This window comes from Benincasa hispida, chromosome 1 (genome assembly GCF_027475165.1).
Source record: "Benincasa hispida cultivar pf3 chromosome 1, pf3_genome.v1.1, whole genome shotgun sequence".
Lineage (NCBI taxonomy): Eukaryota > Viridiplantae > Streptophyta > Magnoliopsida > Cucurbitales > Cucurbitaceae > Benincasa > Benincasa hispida.
The window spans coordinates 36,993,416-37,013,236 of NC_143478.1; the positions used below are offsets into that span (position 1 = coordinate 36,993,416).

The 19,821-nt window shown below is 30.2% G+C and overlaps 1 protein-coding gene across 1 annotated transcript; it reads right to left on the reverse strand.

The window, feature by feature from the left end:
- Positions 1 to 12,646: 12,646 nt before the first annotated feature.
- Positions 12,647 to 14,744, reverse strand: LOC120071428 (cocosin 1-like). The gene is made up of 3 exons (XM_039023707.2): positions 14,465 to 14,744; positions 13,324 to 14,041; positions 12,647 to 12,944 (listed from the first exon to the last, which is right to left on the reverse strand). The coding sequence occupies exons 1-3, from the start codon at positions 14,658 to 14,660 to the stop codon at positions 12,791 to 12,793; spliced, it is 1,068 nt and encodes a 355-aa protein (XP_038879635.2). The 5' UTR covers positions 14,661 to 14,744; the 3' UTR covers positions 12,647 to 12,790.
- Between the last annotated feature and the right edge of the window lie 5,077 nt (positions 14,745 to 19,821).

Consider the following 19,821-nt stretch of genomic DNA (forward strand, 5'->3'; position numbering starts at 1 on the left):
AAGAGAGTAACCTGGCAAAGATATTACACTTCTTATGCTTAGTAATAAATGGGAGGGACAAGCTCCTGACGTTACTTATATATTTTGATGCGGAGAAATAGGATGAAAATGTTGGATATTCTTGCTACTTTTTGTTCATTTTTCTTTATGATTGTTAAAACTAGAGCACAAGAGGTGAGGCTTTATTAGTTGTATATTTTTGATGAATGATTTGGTAATCTGCTGGTATGGTGTATCAGAATAACCGATGGATCTGGAAACTGGAAAGTACATATAGGCATTTCCATCTTAAAATTGTAATTGAAACTTTAAATTTGATTGATGAAAATTACAAGAGAGAGAGAAATAATGTTATAACACTTATTGCCACCCTCTAAAGTAAGTGGTTATGTGGTTTACTGAGAGATGATACAAATGTGATATTGTTTTATAATATCACAGAGTGGAATGTCTAATGAGATGTACAATACTATTACCCGTGTTACAGATGGAATTTACGAAGGTAAACTTTCTAGCTTTTCACTGATCTTAGTCTAGGACAGTTTTGAAATATTCAATTTGATTCACATTCTTTAATTGCACAGGTATAGCAATTGGAGGTGATGTGTTTCCAGGTTCCACTCTTTTAGACCATATTTTGCGGTTTAACAATCCCACAGGTATTTTGATTGACACCTTGTGGGTTATTTGCTGTCTTTCAGCCTTATTTGTAGTCAGGAAAAGATCAAGTAGATGAACTAATAACTTTTTGTGTGTACCAGAAGTAATAAGTCTTTTTGAAGACCCTAGCTACTCAAGGACCACTTCCTCCTTTCATAAACACACAAGTACACACAAAAATAAAGTACTTGGTTTTAACTATGGTACTTATTGCCCCTCTATCACAGATGGTAGTGATGATAACAATTGAAAGCCTGTACTAATTTCAGCCATTGCAAGTCTTATGGTAACGTTTCAACTTATGATTATCTAGGTTGCAACCTCACTGAACTCTACTGATTGTTTTGTCCTGCAATCCGGCTATTCTGTTTTCTCTTGGCATGGAAACCAATGTACATTCGAGCAGCAATAGTTAGCTGGCAAAAGTTGTAGAGTTTCTAAGGGTAAGGTCTCAAACATTTTATCCATTTATATCTATATATATATATATATATATATTTGAATGGATACAATCTTCCGTTGTATATGTTACGCTTACACCCAAACCTTTATTGTCTGTGATCCTTTGAACAATAGTGGTCAGACAAAGATGTCTATAACCAGACACTGCTGAAGCTGGGGGGGTCTGTTCAAGAAGAATTATGAAGGGATCCATACTTACCAAGTGGAGAGGGACAGTAAACTCATAATGTTTGTAAAATCATAATCTTTGTATTACTTGTAATTTGTGTTTTCAAAGCCTGAATTATTGCACGTCTTTTAAATTATAATTCTATAGCAGAATTTATGGATTAAATGTAATAGATTTACAATCCATACATGAATAATATGTCATAGCCATAACGTTCGATGATGATATGTCATGTTATACCTTTTTAACGAAAAAATGGATTTGGCAAGGGAACTTTAAAAAACGGACAATAATTGATAAAACGGACAGATTCGGGCTTCAATGTCGGTTAAGAATTAAAAAAAATAAAACAGGCTTTAATGTCGGTTGCAACCAATAGGCTTTAATCACTAAAGACTTTTAATGTCAGTTGCATCTGACATTAAAGACCTTCAATGTCTGTTGCAACCGACATTGAAGGCTGTGTTATTGGTGTTATTGAAGCCCTTTAATCTCGGTTTAAAACCGACATTAAAGATAGTGTTATTAAAGCCCTTTAATATCGGTTTCCTTTAATGTCGATTTTAAACCGAGATTAAAGGGCTTCAATAACACCAATAACACAGCCTTTAATGTCGGTTTAAACCGACATTAAAGCCTGAATTTCTTCTAGTGGCATAACCCTAGAACGAAATAGGTAGAGAAGCATAGCTCATCATAGAGCGAAACATGTCTAGTAAGGTTTTATTTCTCCTTTCTAATACACCATTTTGTTGAGGTGTATCAAGTGTTGAAAGTTGAGAGTGATTTTATGTTCTATCATATAGTTCTATAATTCAATATCTATGTACTCTCAACCTTGATCTGATCGAAGTGTTTTAATATTTTTACCTAACAAATTTTCAACTTCAACCTTATATTCCTTGAACTTTTCAAGTGTGTCAGACTTATGTTGCATTAGGTAAGCATGCCCATATCTTGAATAATCGTCCATAAAAGTGATAAATTATTCAAACCCTTCTCTAGCTTTTACATTCGTCGGACCACAAAGGTGTGAATGTATAAGCTCCAAAGGTTCTTTGCCTCTATAACCTTTTCCAGTAAAAGGTCGTTTTGACATTTTCCCTCTAGATAAGATTCACATATAGGTAAATAATTTTCTTCTAACTCGTTTAAAAGTCCATTCTTAACCAACCTTACAATCTTGTTGAGATTAATATGATCTAGAATTAGATGTCAAAGGTAAGCATTATCTTTAGGAGAAAATTTTCTCTTCTTAGTTTTAGTGGTTGTAGTGTTGAACATTTCAATATTATGGAGCATTTTAGATACTAATAACCTTAGTACATATGAATTGCTTTCGTTTGTTGCAGAACAAATATCAATACCATTTTTTGAGAAAAACATTTTATCCCAAATAAAAGATACATTAAAAGAGTGTTCTGACAAACATGAAACTAAAGTCAAGTTCTTTTTAAAATTAGGAACATGGTAACAACATAAACTTTGATTAAAAAAATAATTTCAAATTCCCGACTGCAATCGCTGAGACAACCTTTCCTGTTCCAACCCGTAGAGTCATCTCTCCCGTTGTCAGCTGTTTTCAGGAACTAGTTTCCTACAAAGAAGTACAAACATGGTTAGTGGCTTCTGAATCAATTATCCAGGTATGGTTATCATTTTCCACCAAACACGTTTCCAAAACCAGTAAATCATATCCACCAAACTTCTAACTGCAACTGTCGAGACAACCTTTCTTGTTCCAACTCGTAGAGTCATCTCTCCCGCTGTCAACTATTTCTAGGAACTAGTTTCCTGCAAAGAAGTACAAACGTGGTCAGTAGCTCCTGAATCAAGTATCTAGGTATGGTTATCATTTTCTACCAAACACGTTTCCAGAACCAGTAAAACTAAGACAAATTTTGAAAACTAAAAAAAAAACAACTTTTAAAAACTTATTTTTTTTATTGGGATTTAGCTAATAATTTAACAATTGTGATTAAAAAATATGCAAATTATTGTAAGAAATAGAGAGAAAAAATGCTTAATTTTAAAAAAACCAAAAACTAAAAACGAAATAGTTAGCAAACGAGACCTCCCTCTACGAATCATATATACTTGTTATCATCTTCATCTTTCAAACCATGTTCCAAATTTTATGCTTTTCGTTAATGATTTTTTTCCGCAACTCTAACCCTCAAATTTACTTTTATTAAATTTGTTACTCAAGCCACACACGAGTAAGACAATATATATTGTTCATGAATTTAATGATATTCTAAGGGTTGTTTTGGAAAAGCAAAATTAAAACGAAACATTTCAAATTTAATTGAAACAACCTCATAGGATTTTTTTTTTCTTTTTCTGGAAATCATCTTCATGGTATGTGTATTTTCTTAATGATCTAACATCCTTCAATTCTTTTTTTCGTTTGTCTATTTTTTCTTTTATTCTTAATATTTAAATTATTGGTACAAAGTTTAATAAATAAAACAATTTTTTTTTAGTATAATTGAAGATAAAAAGATTTGAACTACATATTTATTAACGTATGTCAATGAAAATATATTCAATTTGACAGATAATCGATTTGACAGAGACGTTACGAAATATATATTTAATCATGCCAATATGCCCATAACGTGGATGGGACCTTATGCCAATCTTGGATAATTTATTTAAATCGGCCCATGTTAAATTTATTTAATAGATAAAGAATAAAAATAAAAAAATGTAGTTGACCAACTTTTTGGATCTTCTGTTTTTTGAAACGTTTGGGCGCATTTTTTTCCAAGCTTTTTACATTTCTTAAAATTACATGCTAAATTTTAAAAACAATGGTCTATTAGGAAATTATTTAACTTTTAAAAATTACATATTTACAATTTTTGTCTTTAAATTTTTTGTCATGTTATTTATACTGTCTACCAATATTTCCAAAAATACCAAGTCAATTTTCAAAAGATAGTTAGAAATTCTAACTCCTTTTTAACTTGAAAAAAAAAAACTATCGTAACAACTGAGAGAAAATAGACTTGATTTTCAAAAATAAAAAATCAAAAACCAAATGAAGCTTACGTATTTTTCATGACTATTCAATTTATCATTTTTTTTTCTTAAAAATTAAGTTTATAAACACATTTTTTTCTAATAAGTTTATTTGTTCTGTCATTATTTTTTTTTTACCAACATGTTTTAGAAAACAAGTAAAAAGTTGAAGATGAAAAAATAATTTTCAATTTATTATTATTTTTTAAGAATATAACTAAGTGTATATTTTCAATTTATTATGATACTTTTTAAGAATATAACCAAGTACGTATCGATATCTTTAAGAAAACTGAAACACGTAATATGAAAGTTGAAAGGAAAAATAAACATTAAATTTCAACGATATAAATCTAAATACAAAATCATTAGAAACGGATTTAAAAATTTTATTATTTACCAATTTATAATAAAAATTACTACATTTTTATATAAAAATAAATGGTAAATGATATCAACTGTTGTAAACTTGAGGAGTATAACAAGAACATGGATACCAATAAAATATAATATTAAAATAAATATAATATGATATAATAATAAAATAAATAAATATTAAAATAAAATTAAACATAATATATAAATAAATAAAATATGAAATAAGAAATTTCTCTAAAATCTCTACTTTCTCCAATTTTCATGGATTTTGTCCAATGTGTATGTATCTTCCAAAATCCACCAAATGCAACTATTTATAGGCAATTTGGCATGTAGGAAGTGAACTACATGGACACTAATAATGTGTAATGTTGAGACACATGGACAATACTTTGGAAAATGGGAGCATGACACATGCTCAATGCACACTAAGCATGAGTATCTAACGGACATCTATGATCATAATATTTATAATACTCCCCTTAGATGCCCATTATATATATGAAATATGCCTCGTTAAAACCTTATTAGGAAAAAACCCAATTAGAAAAAAAATTGTAGTGAAGAGAAAAGAGTATATATTTTATATAATTATACTCCTAAAAAGTATATTTACTCCCCCCTCTTGGAAACATCACTTGAGATCTTTGAGTCGTCACATTCCAATGTTGTGCACCAGTTTTTCAAAGATTGCAGTAGGTAATGCCTTTGTAAATAAGTCTGTCAGGTTATCTTTTGAACAAATTTGTTGTACAGTGATGTTGCAATTTTATCAAGACCATGAGTGTAGAAAAACTTTGGTGAAATATGTTTTGTTATATCTCCTATAATATATATCCTCCTTTGACTTAGAATATGCATGCTTTGTTGTCTTCATATAATATTGTTGAAAGACTTTTACTAGAAGACAAACCACATGTTCTACGAATGTGCTGAGATCTTAGCTGCATTCTCGACTAGCCTTGTGAATTGCAAGAATTTCAGCATGATTCGAGGAAGTAGCTGTTATGGTTTGTTTTGATTGACCGCCACGATACAGTAGTTCCTCCATATGTGAATAGATAACCTATTTGAGATCTTGCTTCGTGTGGATCAGATAAATATCCAGAATCTGCATAACCAACCAAATCAAAATTTAATTTATTTGAATAAAACAAGCTCATATCAATCGTTCCTCGGAGATAACGAAATATATGCTTAATTTCATTCTAATGTCTTTTTATTGGAGAAGAACTATATCTTACAAATAAATTTACTGAAAATGCAATACCTGATCTTGTATTTGAAGGAACTTTTTTGACAGAGAACCTTTTAGTGGAAGTGAATCGTCTAAATCCCATTTTGATTGAGTGCATACATTTATAGTAATACATACAGATTATGCATAAAACTTAAATTACAACATGTTTTTTGAATACATGAACAAGAGTTTAGATATTATACCTTTGAAGAACCGTTCTTCAAGTTAATCCCTCGAGTGTTCACAAACGCGTCGAACAACACCAACTGCCTCGAACAACAGCAAGCAACAATGCAAACTCGAACCAGAAGGGACAATACCACTTAATGACCTTGGTATTCTCGGTGTGAGAATCCAGGAGTGGTGGGCTCTGGCTAATTTTGGTTAGAGGGGAGTTTGGAGTTGGAGGAGGAAGACGATCGAGGAATGAACAAAGCTATCGTGTAGGCAATCAAGTCTATCACATAGACTTTCTTATTCAATCGTATAGTCTCTCAAGGAAATCGTGTAGTCACTCAAATCATGTAATACTTCACTTATGAAATAATAAAATCAAATTTTATTTTATTCCATTTTCAGTAAAACCGAATAACTCCCCATTAAGGGTGGTTAGAGAGAAAAATGGTTTAATTATCAAATAATTAATAATTATAAATAAATATATAACCAACTTATCATATTATGTTTATAACCTATAGTTTTAATATTGCATCATACATAATATATAAACCATAGTTCTTTTTCTCTATTTTATGGTATTTAATATAAATAATATTTATATTAAATTTAATAGCTATGGATCTCATTCATAGAAAATAAATTTGAATCATATTCAAATATTTGTTCCTCCAATTAAACAATAATGTATCAAATACATTATATCAATTATATCATATATAATTGAATTAATTTAATTATATCATATATAATTAAATTCCCTCTTATTAATTTGAACATTTCAAATTAACCCAAAAACTGATTCTCAACTTAAATCCATTGAGTTACCCTGGTCGACCTTGGCTCCAACTGAGGTTGAGCCTCTTATGTTAGCATATGACCAAAGACCCTATGCCTTAAGGGATGAAACTCTAGCGCGTCTAGCAAGGATGTTGGGTTAGTCGACTTTGGCCAAGAATGAGGTCGAGGGTGAGGCTTTGGAGTTTGATGAATTGGACATGCTAAATGCATGCCTTGGCTCATTTGGCTTGAGAGATAACCTAACTCATGTAAATTAGGAAACTCATACCCTAATCTTAATTGGACTAAGATAAATCCTAGATCAAATTCCCTATAAATACATCATTATAACTTCTTATGATGTAATTTAAACTTCTGACTTCTTCACAATTATTCTACAATACTCTTGCAACATAATGGAAAAGAAAGAAAAAAAAAATTCTACAAATAGATGGAGCATGAGAAAATGAGAAGAATATTAGAGAATAACATCAATTCAAGTTTGAGGTAAAATGTTGTGAAAATTCAATAAAAAAGATATGAGTGAAGTTAAAAATAAAAATATATTATTTTTCTCAATTTTGATTTCTTGAAAATAAAAGTTTTGAATGGTAAAAGAAACAAAAACTCACCTCAATATAATTTTGAGGTAGCATGATGCAAATGAAAAAAGATTTGAATGAAGTTAAAAATAAATATGTAGTTTATTGCTTCTATTGAATTAGTATTGTCAATTGTTTTATAAAAAAGAAAATATTTCGATAAATTTAAAAAAATATTGAAATTTTGATAAAAATATTGAAATTTCGATAAATTAAAAAAAAAAAGAAATCGAAATTTAAATGGAGATATATTTTTTTAAAAAAAAAAAACTTAAAAATTTAGGAGAACCAAAATTTCTCCACTATCAATCTCAATATTCGAACGAAATTTCAAGATTTTACTGAAAATTTTCAATATGGGTTTGTTTATCTGAGAAGTTGTAAACGTATTGATGAACGATGTCTTTTATTTGTTTCAAAAGATACTGATACGGCACGGATTTCAATCATATTATAAATTGGATTTATATTAATAATAAATACGTGATTTTTTAATTTCCTTAAAAAAAAACTTATCATATAACAATTTGTAATTAGATGTCATTACTGGAAAATCTAAGTTTGGAAAATCTGAAGTTTTTTTTTAAAAAAAAATCTTTTTGGTTTTGAATTTTTCGATAAGGATCTATTTGGTCCTAAATTTCAATTGAATCAAATTTAGGTCCAATCTTGTCTTTTATTTTTATTCTTAAAAATTAAGATAGATACTACTTTTATCTCCAAATTTTTTTAATTATTATCTACTTTTCACTATTTAAAAAATCAAACTAAAATTTGAGAACTAACAAAAGTTGTTTTTGTTTTTGGAATTAGGTTTCAAATTCAATCATTGTACTTAAGAAAGATGTAAATCAAATAAGAAATGTTGATAATATAAATTTAATTTTAAAAAATAAAATGGTTACTAAATGGAGCTTAATTATTCAATTTTATAAAACAGGTCTAAAATGGTTCACTCTTCCGTATCCTCCTATATGCATTTTTCGAAATTTTGGTTAGAAAATTTAAAAATTTGTGTACTGTGTTTTATTGAGTTTGTTTTTAATGCGTGCAGGGTGATTTTTGTTTTTCATTTTTTTTTTTTTTTTTTGAGATTCAAACAAAGTGACGATGGTGAGAGAGAGGAGAGAGGATGGGAGGGAGAAATAAATGACATATTTTTTTATAATTTGAAAATGTTTTTAAATAATATAAAAATACCTAAATATTATAATAGGGTTCATAAATCTATTTTACAAAAACTAAAGTTCCGTTTGGTAACAATTTTATTTTTTGTTTTTGTTTTTAAAAATTAAGTCTATATCATTCATATTTCTTAGCATGATTTGCATATTTCTTTAAGTACATGGGTTGAATTCTTAGTCAAATTTCAAAAACAAAAACATTTTTGAAAGCTATTTGTTTTAGTTCCCGAAATTTAGCTTGGTTTTTTAAACCATTAGTGAAAAGTAGATAACAAAGGAAGAAATTTATAGGTATAGGTAGTGTCCATAGACTTCATTTTTTTTTTTAAAAAAAAGAAATGGTTGATCTAAATTGGCCAAATTGAAATCTTAGGGACCATATACACCTATACCTAAATGTGTACCTTATGTCTAAGGTTATTTCATGCAATTTCTGAGAGCATCTAACAATAGTGTTTTTTTTTTCTTTTTAATTTTTAAGTTTAAGAGTATTTATTTTTATAATTTTAAAAGTTTAGGGGCAATTTAAAATAAAATTAACGATTTCCATAAAAAAAAAAAAAATAGTGATAATTAGGGCTTTTAAACACTTATTTTGAGTTGAAGGGTATTTTTGAAATTTTTTGAAAATTCATGGATAAAGTACCAAGTTTAAGTGCATTTTTCTTATAATTTAGACTTATTGAAAGTACATCAGTTGCTCTCTATTAGATATTTAAGTTACAATATTAAATTCGACCTTGTAAAAAGTCACCCTAACACTTATTTTAGGTTTCAATTTTTGTCCAATATCTTAATGAATTTCTATTCCAAAAGAAAGGTGAAGGATATATTGAAATGTTTGAAACAATGGAGATATTTTTTAAAGCATCGAAAAGAATAAGCAATATAAGATAGAAAGTTTTATAAAATTATATTAAAAACAAAATTAATGAAAAAGAAAATAATATTATAAATTTAGGTTAAAAGTGAATGATCCATTATTAAGAAGACATGATCAACTACTTACTTATATAGCTAATATAAATTCAACCTGATAGATACCATCTTGTGAAACTATACCGAAGTTTCTACATAAAAAAGATGAAGAGATCTCATATCCATCTTTATAAAAGAGCTACTTATTTTGTTGTCAACTAGTTTTGAGATGAAATCTTTTTTTGCATTTTCTTAGAATCGATCACACGCACTGAACCTTCACAGTCAACACTCAAACCAACAGAGCAACCTTTTCTAGATGTTCTGAAATGAACTCTCATGTTTATCTAATAACTAATATATCCTTTTCTATTCATATATTTATTTTTGCAGTATATCAATAATAAACATAAAACAAACAAACATATAAACATTTATAATCAAATCAATAGACATCAATTAGTATTAGGTCTATTGTCACTTACAAACTTCATTTATATGATAGATACCTATCATCTTATAGACTTACAATAACACTGAGATATGATGATGGGTAATTTTGACTTTTCACATGGTAATTCATAATGTGTTTAATTTAAAATTGTATCATATGTCACAAATATTTTTACCTTATTTTTACCTTATACTAGATTTGCTATCAGTAGTGATTTGGATTAGATTGTCATACATACCGCTACAAGAAAAAGAGACTCTCCTGACACCTAAAACAACCGTCGGAAGATACATTGTCAGGAGAGAGGATCTCTCCCGACTACATAAGGCACCGTCGGGAGTGCTCAATAACTCCCGACACTATAAGTGACTCGTCGACAATTGGTAAGAACTCCTGACGGATTATTTGTGCGTCGAGAGTTTTGAAAGCACTCCCGACGCCTCACCATGTCCATCGAGAGATGGGAAGAGAGGGGTAATCTTGACGAAGGAACTCCCGACAATTTATTTAATTTGTCGGGAGTTGGATAGAAACTCCCATCAGTTATGGTAGCCTTTTTAAAACCCCCAAATCGCACCCCCACTTTCAGATCTGCTTTCTTCCTTCTTCTAACCCTAGCACACAAACGCAAAAATCCCAAATCAAAGGCAGTCCATTCGTCCGTCAGCTGCTTTGTCGTTTGTCATCAATCCATCGTCCATCGTCGGTTCGTTCGTCAGCTGCTCTGTCGTCCGTCTCTCTTGGTGAGTTAAACTTTGACTATTCACTTTTAAATTGAATGAATCGTTCGTCTCTCTTGGGTAGGCTTTAATTTGTTTAAAATTTGAGTAATTTATGTTAGGTAAGAAGAATTGAGTAATTTTATGTTAGCTTTTAGAAAGAAGAATTGACTATAGTCTATTTATAATCTTATTTGTTCTTATTTGTTCCATTTTCATTTCTTATTTGTTCATAGCCTATTTATAATGTTAGCTCTCATTTGTTCCATTTTCATATTTTATTTATAATCTTCAAGTAATTTGTAAGATGGGATATACAAAACAATGTATTTTTAGATAATTGGAAACAAAGTATTTTAAGTTTGACTCAATTACCAAAAAAGAAAAAAAAAAAACATAAACTTTGCTCTTTGTTTCAAACTACTGCATCTTTCAAAAGTTGTAAAATTACCCTTGGCCTTTTATAAAGATTCTAAAAGTAACCTTGGAATAGAAATATTGGTTGTGGTAGGACATATTGGTTTAGATGATTGTGGTAGCATATATTTGTTTAGATGGATATATATGTAGATAGGATATATTAGCAAAAGATGATCTAGGTTGGGGCCCTATACCTAAGTCAATGAGGGGTAATAGCTCACTGAGTTCGTCATCTACTCAAGAAGTGCATGATAGAGAGGTAAGGGAACTAAAATCAAATGTTGAACAGTCTCAATCAAAGATCAAGGAGCTTGAAGACGTTAAAAAAATGAGATAGGATCATGCAAGACAGAAGGAATAAATGAAAAAAATGATTATCGAATATATGATATGATCACAAAGAGAATGACCATCGAATTAGGTATGATTATTCTATTATCTAATTGACTAATATGTTGTTATCCTGCAGTTATGATAGCAAAATAGTTATATCTTACTATTAGCTTTATGATAATGAATTGTTGGCTATCCTACATTTATGGTGCCAAATAACTGGATATTAATGCGTTTTGTGGACTTTTTGTGTGTGTTTGTGGAGATTTATGAAGTTTGAATGTTGTGTGGTATGGGTTGAGATTAGTACCTTTTTTTGGAGTTCAAACTTGTAGTTTTTGTGTGTTTGTGGAGGTTTAAGGTAGAGAACATCTAACCTTGGAAGTGTGTTGATTTTCTTTGTTTTGTAGGATTATAGGATTGTAGGATTTTCTTTATTTTGTAGGATTGTAGGATTCACCTTATGGTTTTTATTTGTTTTGTAGGATGTTGTTTGGAGATGATGTTGAGAGTTCTTTCTTCTATGTATTAGTCAACACATCTTTCTTTTATAGACCGTTTTGCCGACTTTTCTCTCTTTTGTGTAATAAAGAATACAATCGACTCTATTTGTTTGTTTTGTTTCATATGTGAATATTTTTTATTTGCTTAATGATGTTATAAATTTTAGGATATTTAGAACAAATTAAAAATAATAAAAAATAATAAAAAAATGACTATCTCCTGACGAAAAACGTCGAGTGTTCTTAAATGTCCCAACGACTTAATTCAGAAACTCATTTTTCTAAATTGAACTCCCAACGTCCTAACGATGTCTATACATCCATAGGGAGTTTTGAACTTCCGACGCCATATATCAAGCGTCAGTAGATATGTTAACTCCTAACAGTCTATATTGCCATGTCTGGAGATGTTCTCCCGATAGGTATAACCCAACCAAACTCTCAACGACTAGTTCGTTGTCGGAAGTGGATCCCCCAACATGTTATTTACTATTTTCTAGTGATTTTAAGTGTCAGAAAATGGGTGTTTTCTTATAGTGTACTATTGCCCTTATTTTCATGGACAACAAAAATGTGGAAAAAAAAAACATAACCAAATGGAAACTTAGCCTCAAAATAGCTAGAGATAAAGTAGGTCACATGCTCTTATTGAAGAAAAGACAGGTTTGGCATATGGATTAAAAAACACAGACAAATGACTAATATAAAGTCCAAAACGACATGTCGATGGAACAATATGATGGGAATTAAGCATAATAATTAGATCAAACTGAAGGAGGAACCAAGGATGAAGTTTTTGTTATCTTTGATCTGAGAAGCTTCTCAAACCGAGCTGTGACATTGAATGAAGCTTGAAAAACTTGTGGAGAAAATGTCCCAAAAATTGATGTATCTCCTCCCAACTCTTCCAATAGAGGGCTGTGTTACAATCAATAGGAAACCAAACTTTAATGTTAACATATAAAATGAAATGTATGTACATAAGTATGTATTAGGCCTATTTTCTTATAACATCTATTTATTTATTTTTTAATTTTTGTTAAACCCATTTTCCTTCTTGGAGACACATTTAAATTGTGACCCATTTTACTATTGATTTTTTGTTTTGTTTTCGACATTTTAAGAGTGTTATGTTAAAAAGTCAAGTGAAGTTTTGAAAAGTAAAAAGAAAAATGTTTTTTTTTTTTTTTTAATATTATTGAAATTTAGAATTTGGCTATTTTTCACTCTTCCCCCCAAAAAGGACAAAAAGAAAAAGGAAGATAAAACACAGCATTAATGCAAAATTATAACTTACTGTGTGGTAGTGATAATAGTGAAGCACTCCAAGCCTTCTTCTCCGGCCACCTTCCCGACGGCAAAGTACTTTGGAACCAAAACCAACTGCCCCGCTTTCACCTCCGCATCAATATTCTTACGCAAAAACGTCTCAACAATCTGAACCCGACCCGACCCACTCGCGATATATATCAGCTGCACCGACGGGTCGACAACATACACCGGCGACCGCACGGCATTGGCCTCAAGCTTCTCAAGAACTGCCGTCAACCCAGATTTCCCGATGAATGGAAATTTCTCATCCGTTACGACCGTCACCGACCCGCCGCCCTTGACTACGGCATCGGGAAGGGCGTGGTATATGTTGAAAACAAGATGACTGTGGCGGTTGGGCTCTGGTAGGGTTTGGTCATCTTGGAGCTTGAATATTAGGCCGTTGGTTTGGCTTTTGAGAAGTATGTCTCTTTCTTCTTCGTTTAGATCGTAGACTTTTTGGATGTAGTCCGACGAGAAGCCTTGTAGGATTCCGAGCGGTCCAGCAAAGACAACATAGGTGATGTCACCGGGAATGAGGGCGTTTCGGGTGTCGCCAACGAGGAGGACTTCGAAATCGGAGTCTCCATCGTTGAACCACCAAGAGGTGACTCCCTCGGGCACCGGAATTAGGTCTCCTTTCTTTAGTCTCACCACTGCTTCCTCAGATTTGCAGGGAAATAGAATCCCAGCCACTCCACTACCTGTACGTTTCGTTGAGAAATCGACTAAGTATTTGCTTTCATCTCAACTTATGAGACATAAGTATATGATATTAGATACAGTTTAAGTTGCACCTAATCTATAAATTAAATGGATTCTTTTAAAATTGAAGAAACCTTTAAACAAATTTATCACCATACTAACAATAGAAATATTTAATTATTTTTAATTTAGAATAATTTTTGCAACGAAATATTAATAATTTATGTTCATATTTAAACGAGGGGAGTATTTTTTTAAAAACAAACTTTTAGTTTAAAAGTATCTTTGAAACTTATATAAGTTCAAAGGTATTTTTGAAATAAAACTTTAGGGATTTCCATATAAAATAATGATAAGAGTATTTTCAAATATTTTGAAATTTCTAAAAAGTTTAAAAGTTAATGAATGAAATTTTTATTTACCTTGAAGAACATAGCCAACTTTAGAGGAATCAGAGTTATGAGGAACGGCGAAGCCACGTGGATGGAGAAGGAGTCTGCCGGCGCCGACTTTGGTCTGAGCAATGATCGGAAAATCAGAAGGGAACCATTTGTGGAAGGATCCACCCTCTCCCTTAAAGAAGTTTGTAGGATCCATTGGCTTCAAATTCAAATCCATTTTTTTATGACACTAAATTTATTTTTTGTTCCTTTACTTTTTTCCTTCAATTCTATGCCCAACTAAGGAGTTGTTTTTATACTTATAATTGATGGCTTACTCGTTTCTTAGAGGAAATAATGATTTAATTTATCATGATTCACATGTATCAAAAATTTAAAACTAGTGTCGGCATCGACACGTAAGTCAACTATATATAAAATATAATATTTTTCTTATTTAAAGTTAGAAGTTCAAAATATGAGTTTACTTATTTTGGATTAAAACAAATATCAATTAATAATTATTGTGATATATAGTTATGTGGTCCATCGGTATATTTTTGTTAGTTTAGCAATACATGTGGCCGTAGATTTGAATTTTTTTATATTTTGGTGGGAATTTCCTATCGAAAAAAAGGCTAACAATAACTTTAGAAAAATGCTATAATAGATCTTTTATAGCATTGTTTTTTTTGTAAAGTTGTGACAGTCTAAGCTATTAAAAGTATGAGACTTTTTATAACGTTTTTAAAATACTATAAAAAAATCCAACCTTTTAATAGTATTTAGTAATAGGTTATGAAATATTTGACCTTTTATAGCATTTTGTAAATCATATTTTATTGTTTGTCTTTTATACTATTTATTTGTAACTATAATTATTTGTTTAATAAAAGCTATAAAAAGCCTAAAAATGTTCAAAAAAATTTCTTTCGATAGCTTTTATAAACATTTTATAGCTTTTTCTAGGAAGAATTTTTTATAGTGTCTCAATTATTTTTCCGCCACTATTATTGTATTTTATACATTGCTACACATTAAAAGTGAAATAAAAAATATTTATAATCCACATAATCAAAATAAGCATCCATACAAAATTCATATTGTCAAAATATATATATATATATATCAATGAATATCATACATTTGAGGTGAACAAAACATAAACTTTATAAATTGCAAAATGTTGATATAAAATATCCAATTAGCTCAAACTTAATTGTGTTTGTTGTGTAGGTATTGCATGTATTGATAGTCCTTCAACAACCTACAAAAAGTCATTATGTAATAAAAAGTTAAGTAAATTATTGAAATAAATAAAAATAATAAATAGATATACATACAAGTTAAAACTGTATATTACCAATTGTATCTTGGATGTGTGTCTTACGATGATAGAAGAAAATAAAGATGGAATAAAGATGGAAGAAACAAACCTGCTAATATCTAAAAACAAAATCTATAAAGTAATTCTCAACTACTTTCAAGAGCATAATATCTATCTAAACAAATAACAAATATAGTCACAAAGATAACTCTCCTAACTTTTCACCCTCAATATAATAGAATCCTTGAAGTCATTTTTAGCTAGTCATTGTTGTCGGTCACCCACTTACCATCGGCAGAACTTAGAACTCCCAATGGTGTGTTCGCACAACCGTTGGCCAAAGTTTCCCAAATTCTCATAAGAATCTTTTTATATTTATATTAGAATTTAGAACGCCCAACGGTTGACCGACAACCGTCGGTATAAGTCTCCAAGCCTGACGGTTAAACGTGGACCGTCGGGATAAATTTAATTGCTACCGACGGTCACCCCCTTATCGTCGACAGAACTTATAACTTCCAATGGTGTTCTGACACAACCGTCGGTCAAAGTTCCCAAAATTCCCATAAGAATTCTTTTTATATTTATATTAGAACTTAGAATGCCCGATGGTTAAACGACAACCGTCAGGCATAATTACAAAATCCTGACAGTTAAACGTGCACCTCGGGAACTTTACAAATTCTAATAAATATTTTTTTATATACTACACACCTTGTCCGACGGTTGTTCGACCACTGTTGGATGAGAATAAGAACTCATGATGATTTTCTCAGACCGTCGGGGCAAGATTGGATCGACCAACGATCATCAACCGTCGGGCTGACTTTACAAATTTCAATACATATTTTTTTTTATATTCCATATCTCGCCCGACGGTTGTTAGACCACCATTGGACAAAATAAAACTCCTGACGGTTGAACGCCCGATGGTTGGTTAGTAGACCATTGGGAGTAGTTGAATGTTCGACGATTTGTTAGTAGACCGTCAGAATATTGTTTTATCCCGACCCCTGATATGTACTGTCGGGATATGTTGAATCCGACGACGGTTTTTTGTGCGTCGGGATAAGTGTCGTGGGGAATAATAAAAATTCTTGTAGTGACACCTATTCTATAATAAAAAAAGCACAAAAGTTTCATATAAGATCTTGCACACAGAATTCATGAACTAAAATGATAGAAAGAAATTTTTTTGTAGTGTTACTTACATTAACCATACAAATAAAGAATAGAAAATAAATGATAGAAAAAAAGTCATATAAGATCATGCACATCTTTTGAAACTCATAGACTAAAACGAATTCTGTAGAAATATTTAGTGTATACACTTATGGTGTGGGGGACATTGTTTAAGCCCTTTGGAAGTGGAATAGGATTGTTGAGACTTTGTGAACCCTTATTGGAAATTTTGTGTCAAATTAAGCCCTAATTAAATAATTGCAATCAAGAATTGCAATACTATTTTAGACTAATAGTGAAAAAATGGGCCTCAAAGATCAAGGGTTAAATTGTAAAAGAAGAATAAAAGAATTTCATACATGAAAAACGAAACCTGAACTAAAGTTATCGGCCACCACATTCAAAAAAATCATTTTTATTTAAATACTTTTAATAAAAAATGATTAAAATACATTTGAAAAGTTATTTTAAGTGGTTGCCAAACACTCTAATTTCTCCCCCAAATGACTTATTTTTTAAATTAAAACTTAAAAATGTATTCGAAACATACTTGAAGAATCTTTGACACTTACAAACACTCCAAACTCTAAATGAGAATACATGAGATTAAGTATGAGAAGTATTAGAAGCAAAGGGTAATCTTTGGTACATGAGATTAAGTATTAGGAGTATTAGAAGTATTGAAATTTCATCAATTTCTACCCTGTGAACCAGTAGAGATAGTAAGAAATTGAATGAACACAGTAAGAAATAGAGATAGTTTCTTCTATTAAGTTTTACTCTTTTATATTACCCCCACAACTAAACTCAACAACAATTTAACACAATACCAAACCTTTACAAAACTCCCAATATTTAGAAAAACTAATACGAACAATTCCTTTAAGTGAAAGAAACAATAAAACATAGGAAAATTACCAAACATCAAAACTACCATCAATCCATTTCTATTTCATCTAAAAGTTTAAAAGCCTTAGAATAGCTTGCTAGAACATCTATAAGACTCAAAAGTGGGATACTTTGATTTCATATGGTGTTTTAATTTAAGAGCATCAGGCAATGCTCTTATTGGGTACAACTATCATTGCTTCGAGTAATCAATATTAAAAAATACGATATATTAGGGATAAATGGACAATTTGTTAGCTTGAACAAACCATTAACTAGGAAAACAATATTAAAAAAATACAACATATTAGGGATAAATGGAAAATATTTGTTAACTTGAACAAACCATTAACTAGGAAAACATAGAATTACAGAGGAAAAAAAATAAACATAAAAAACTCAAAATCCATGTGATAAACACGAAAAATAGAAAAGGAAAGACAGAGAGATGAATTGATGAGAGAAGTTATCTCATGTTTGTGAAGATGGTTACTACTTAGTCTACATCGCTTCTTTTGTGCATTCTCTTCTTCTTTTATCATAGGTAAACAAAGAAGAAAATGAGAATAATATTTGGTGAAAGAGTGAAGAAAAGATAAGCAAGATACTTAGATTGACATTTATGCTTTAAAAATTTTATTTGTGGTTGTTAATCATATTGTGGGTATCTTCTCAATGTTTCATCAACAAATTTCTTGAGAAATACACAAAGTGAACAATAGAGTATATAAGAGGAAAGAAAACAACTTGTTCTTTTGATTTCTTCAATTTTTCGTCAAATCGAGAAATAGAGTTTCATGTAGACATGCCAAAAGACTGGACGACTCCTCCAAAATGCCACCATAGTGAGATGTAATGCAAATCAAACTGCTATGAGGAGTTGAGGACAGGTAAAATTTCGAGCATGAGAGGGAATGGAGGGTAGATGATCACCATCGAGTTTTGGACAGAAAGAAGCGTTGAAGCTTCCGTGTGAGAATCTGAGAGGTGGAGTAAGGAGAGAAGGAAGATATAGAGAAAAATAAAATGCTTAAAAGTTTGGGAAAGATGTGGTAAGGATAAAAGGAACACAGGGTAGGAAAATATGAGAAATAAGGGCTGAAGCTTGAAGTGTTCTAAGAAATGGGCATAGCATGGATCCTTCAAAAATTTTAAGGGGCAAACACACATTTTTATTTCTTATTTGTGCGCCATATTTTTTGCGTTTGATTTCATAGCATGTTTTTAAAATGCTATATTCAAAAGCTATAAAAAGTATATATTTCTTGTAATGATTATATTGATGTACTATGAAATTTAATATGGTTTATATTATTTGAAAGAAAAAGAAACATAGAGCCCATATTTATAATTACTTCTAATTATTTTAAAAACACATTTTACAAAACTGTAAACTTTATAATCGCATAAATAATATTTCTTCCTTAAGATGAAGATTCAAATCTCTACATTTTACGTCTGTTGTATTGAAAAAAAATAAAAAAAACTGGTTTTTGATAATTCAATTGGTTATCAAGGTCTAAACTTCCATTTTTCTTAAAAATAAATTTACAAATCTACTCGACTCAAAATTGAAAATTTATAATTTTATTAGACATGAAATTAAAATTAAAATTTATTATATCAAATAATTTTTAATTTTTTTAATTTCTTAGAGACACAAATTTTAGGACTTATTTGGATACACAATTTAAATTTTATATTAGATACATTTAAGGGTATACCTGGGTTGAGTTAAGTAGGATTTTGAGATATTTTTGGGACCAACCAAAAAATTCAGGCGAATCAAGTTGACAACCCAAAAAACTCGAAGATATCTCCAACTCAACCCAACCCAACTAGAGCTATTATTATTATTTTTTTATTAATTTCAAATACTTAAATTTATCAACACATGTTTAATAACTAAAATGCAAATCAAATAATTAAATTTATCAACACTTCGGTCTATCATATTCACCTCTATAAGAAACATATCAAAACTAAACCCAAAATTTATTTA

What these genes read in the sequence shown, in the direction of transcription:
- LOC120071428 (XM_039023707.2), bottom strand. Translation starts at nt 14,660, where the DNA reads ATGGATTTGAATTTGAAGCCAATGGATCCTACAAACTTCTTTAAGGGA. An exon ending in AGTTGGCTATGTTCTTCAAG is followed by an intron (nt 14,042 to 14,464) that starts GTAAATAAAAAT and finishes CGAAACGTACAG; the next exon opens with GTAGTGGAGTGGCTGGGATT. An exon ending in ACTATTATCACTACCACACA is followed by an intron (nt 12,945 to 13,323) that starts GTAAGTTATAAT and finishes ATTGTAACACAG; the next exon opens with CCCTCTATTGGAAGAGTTGG.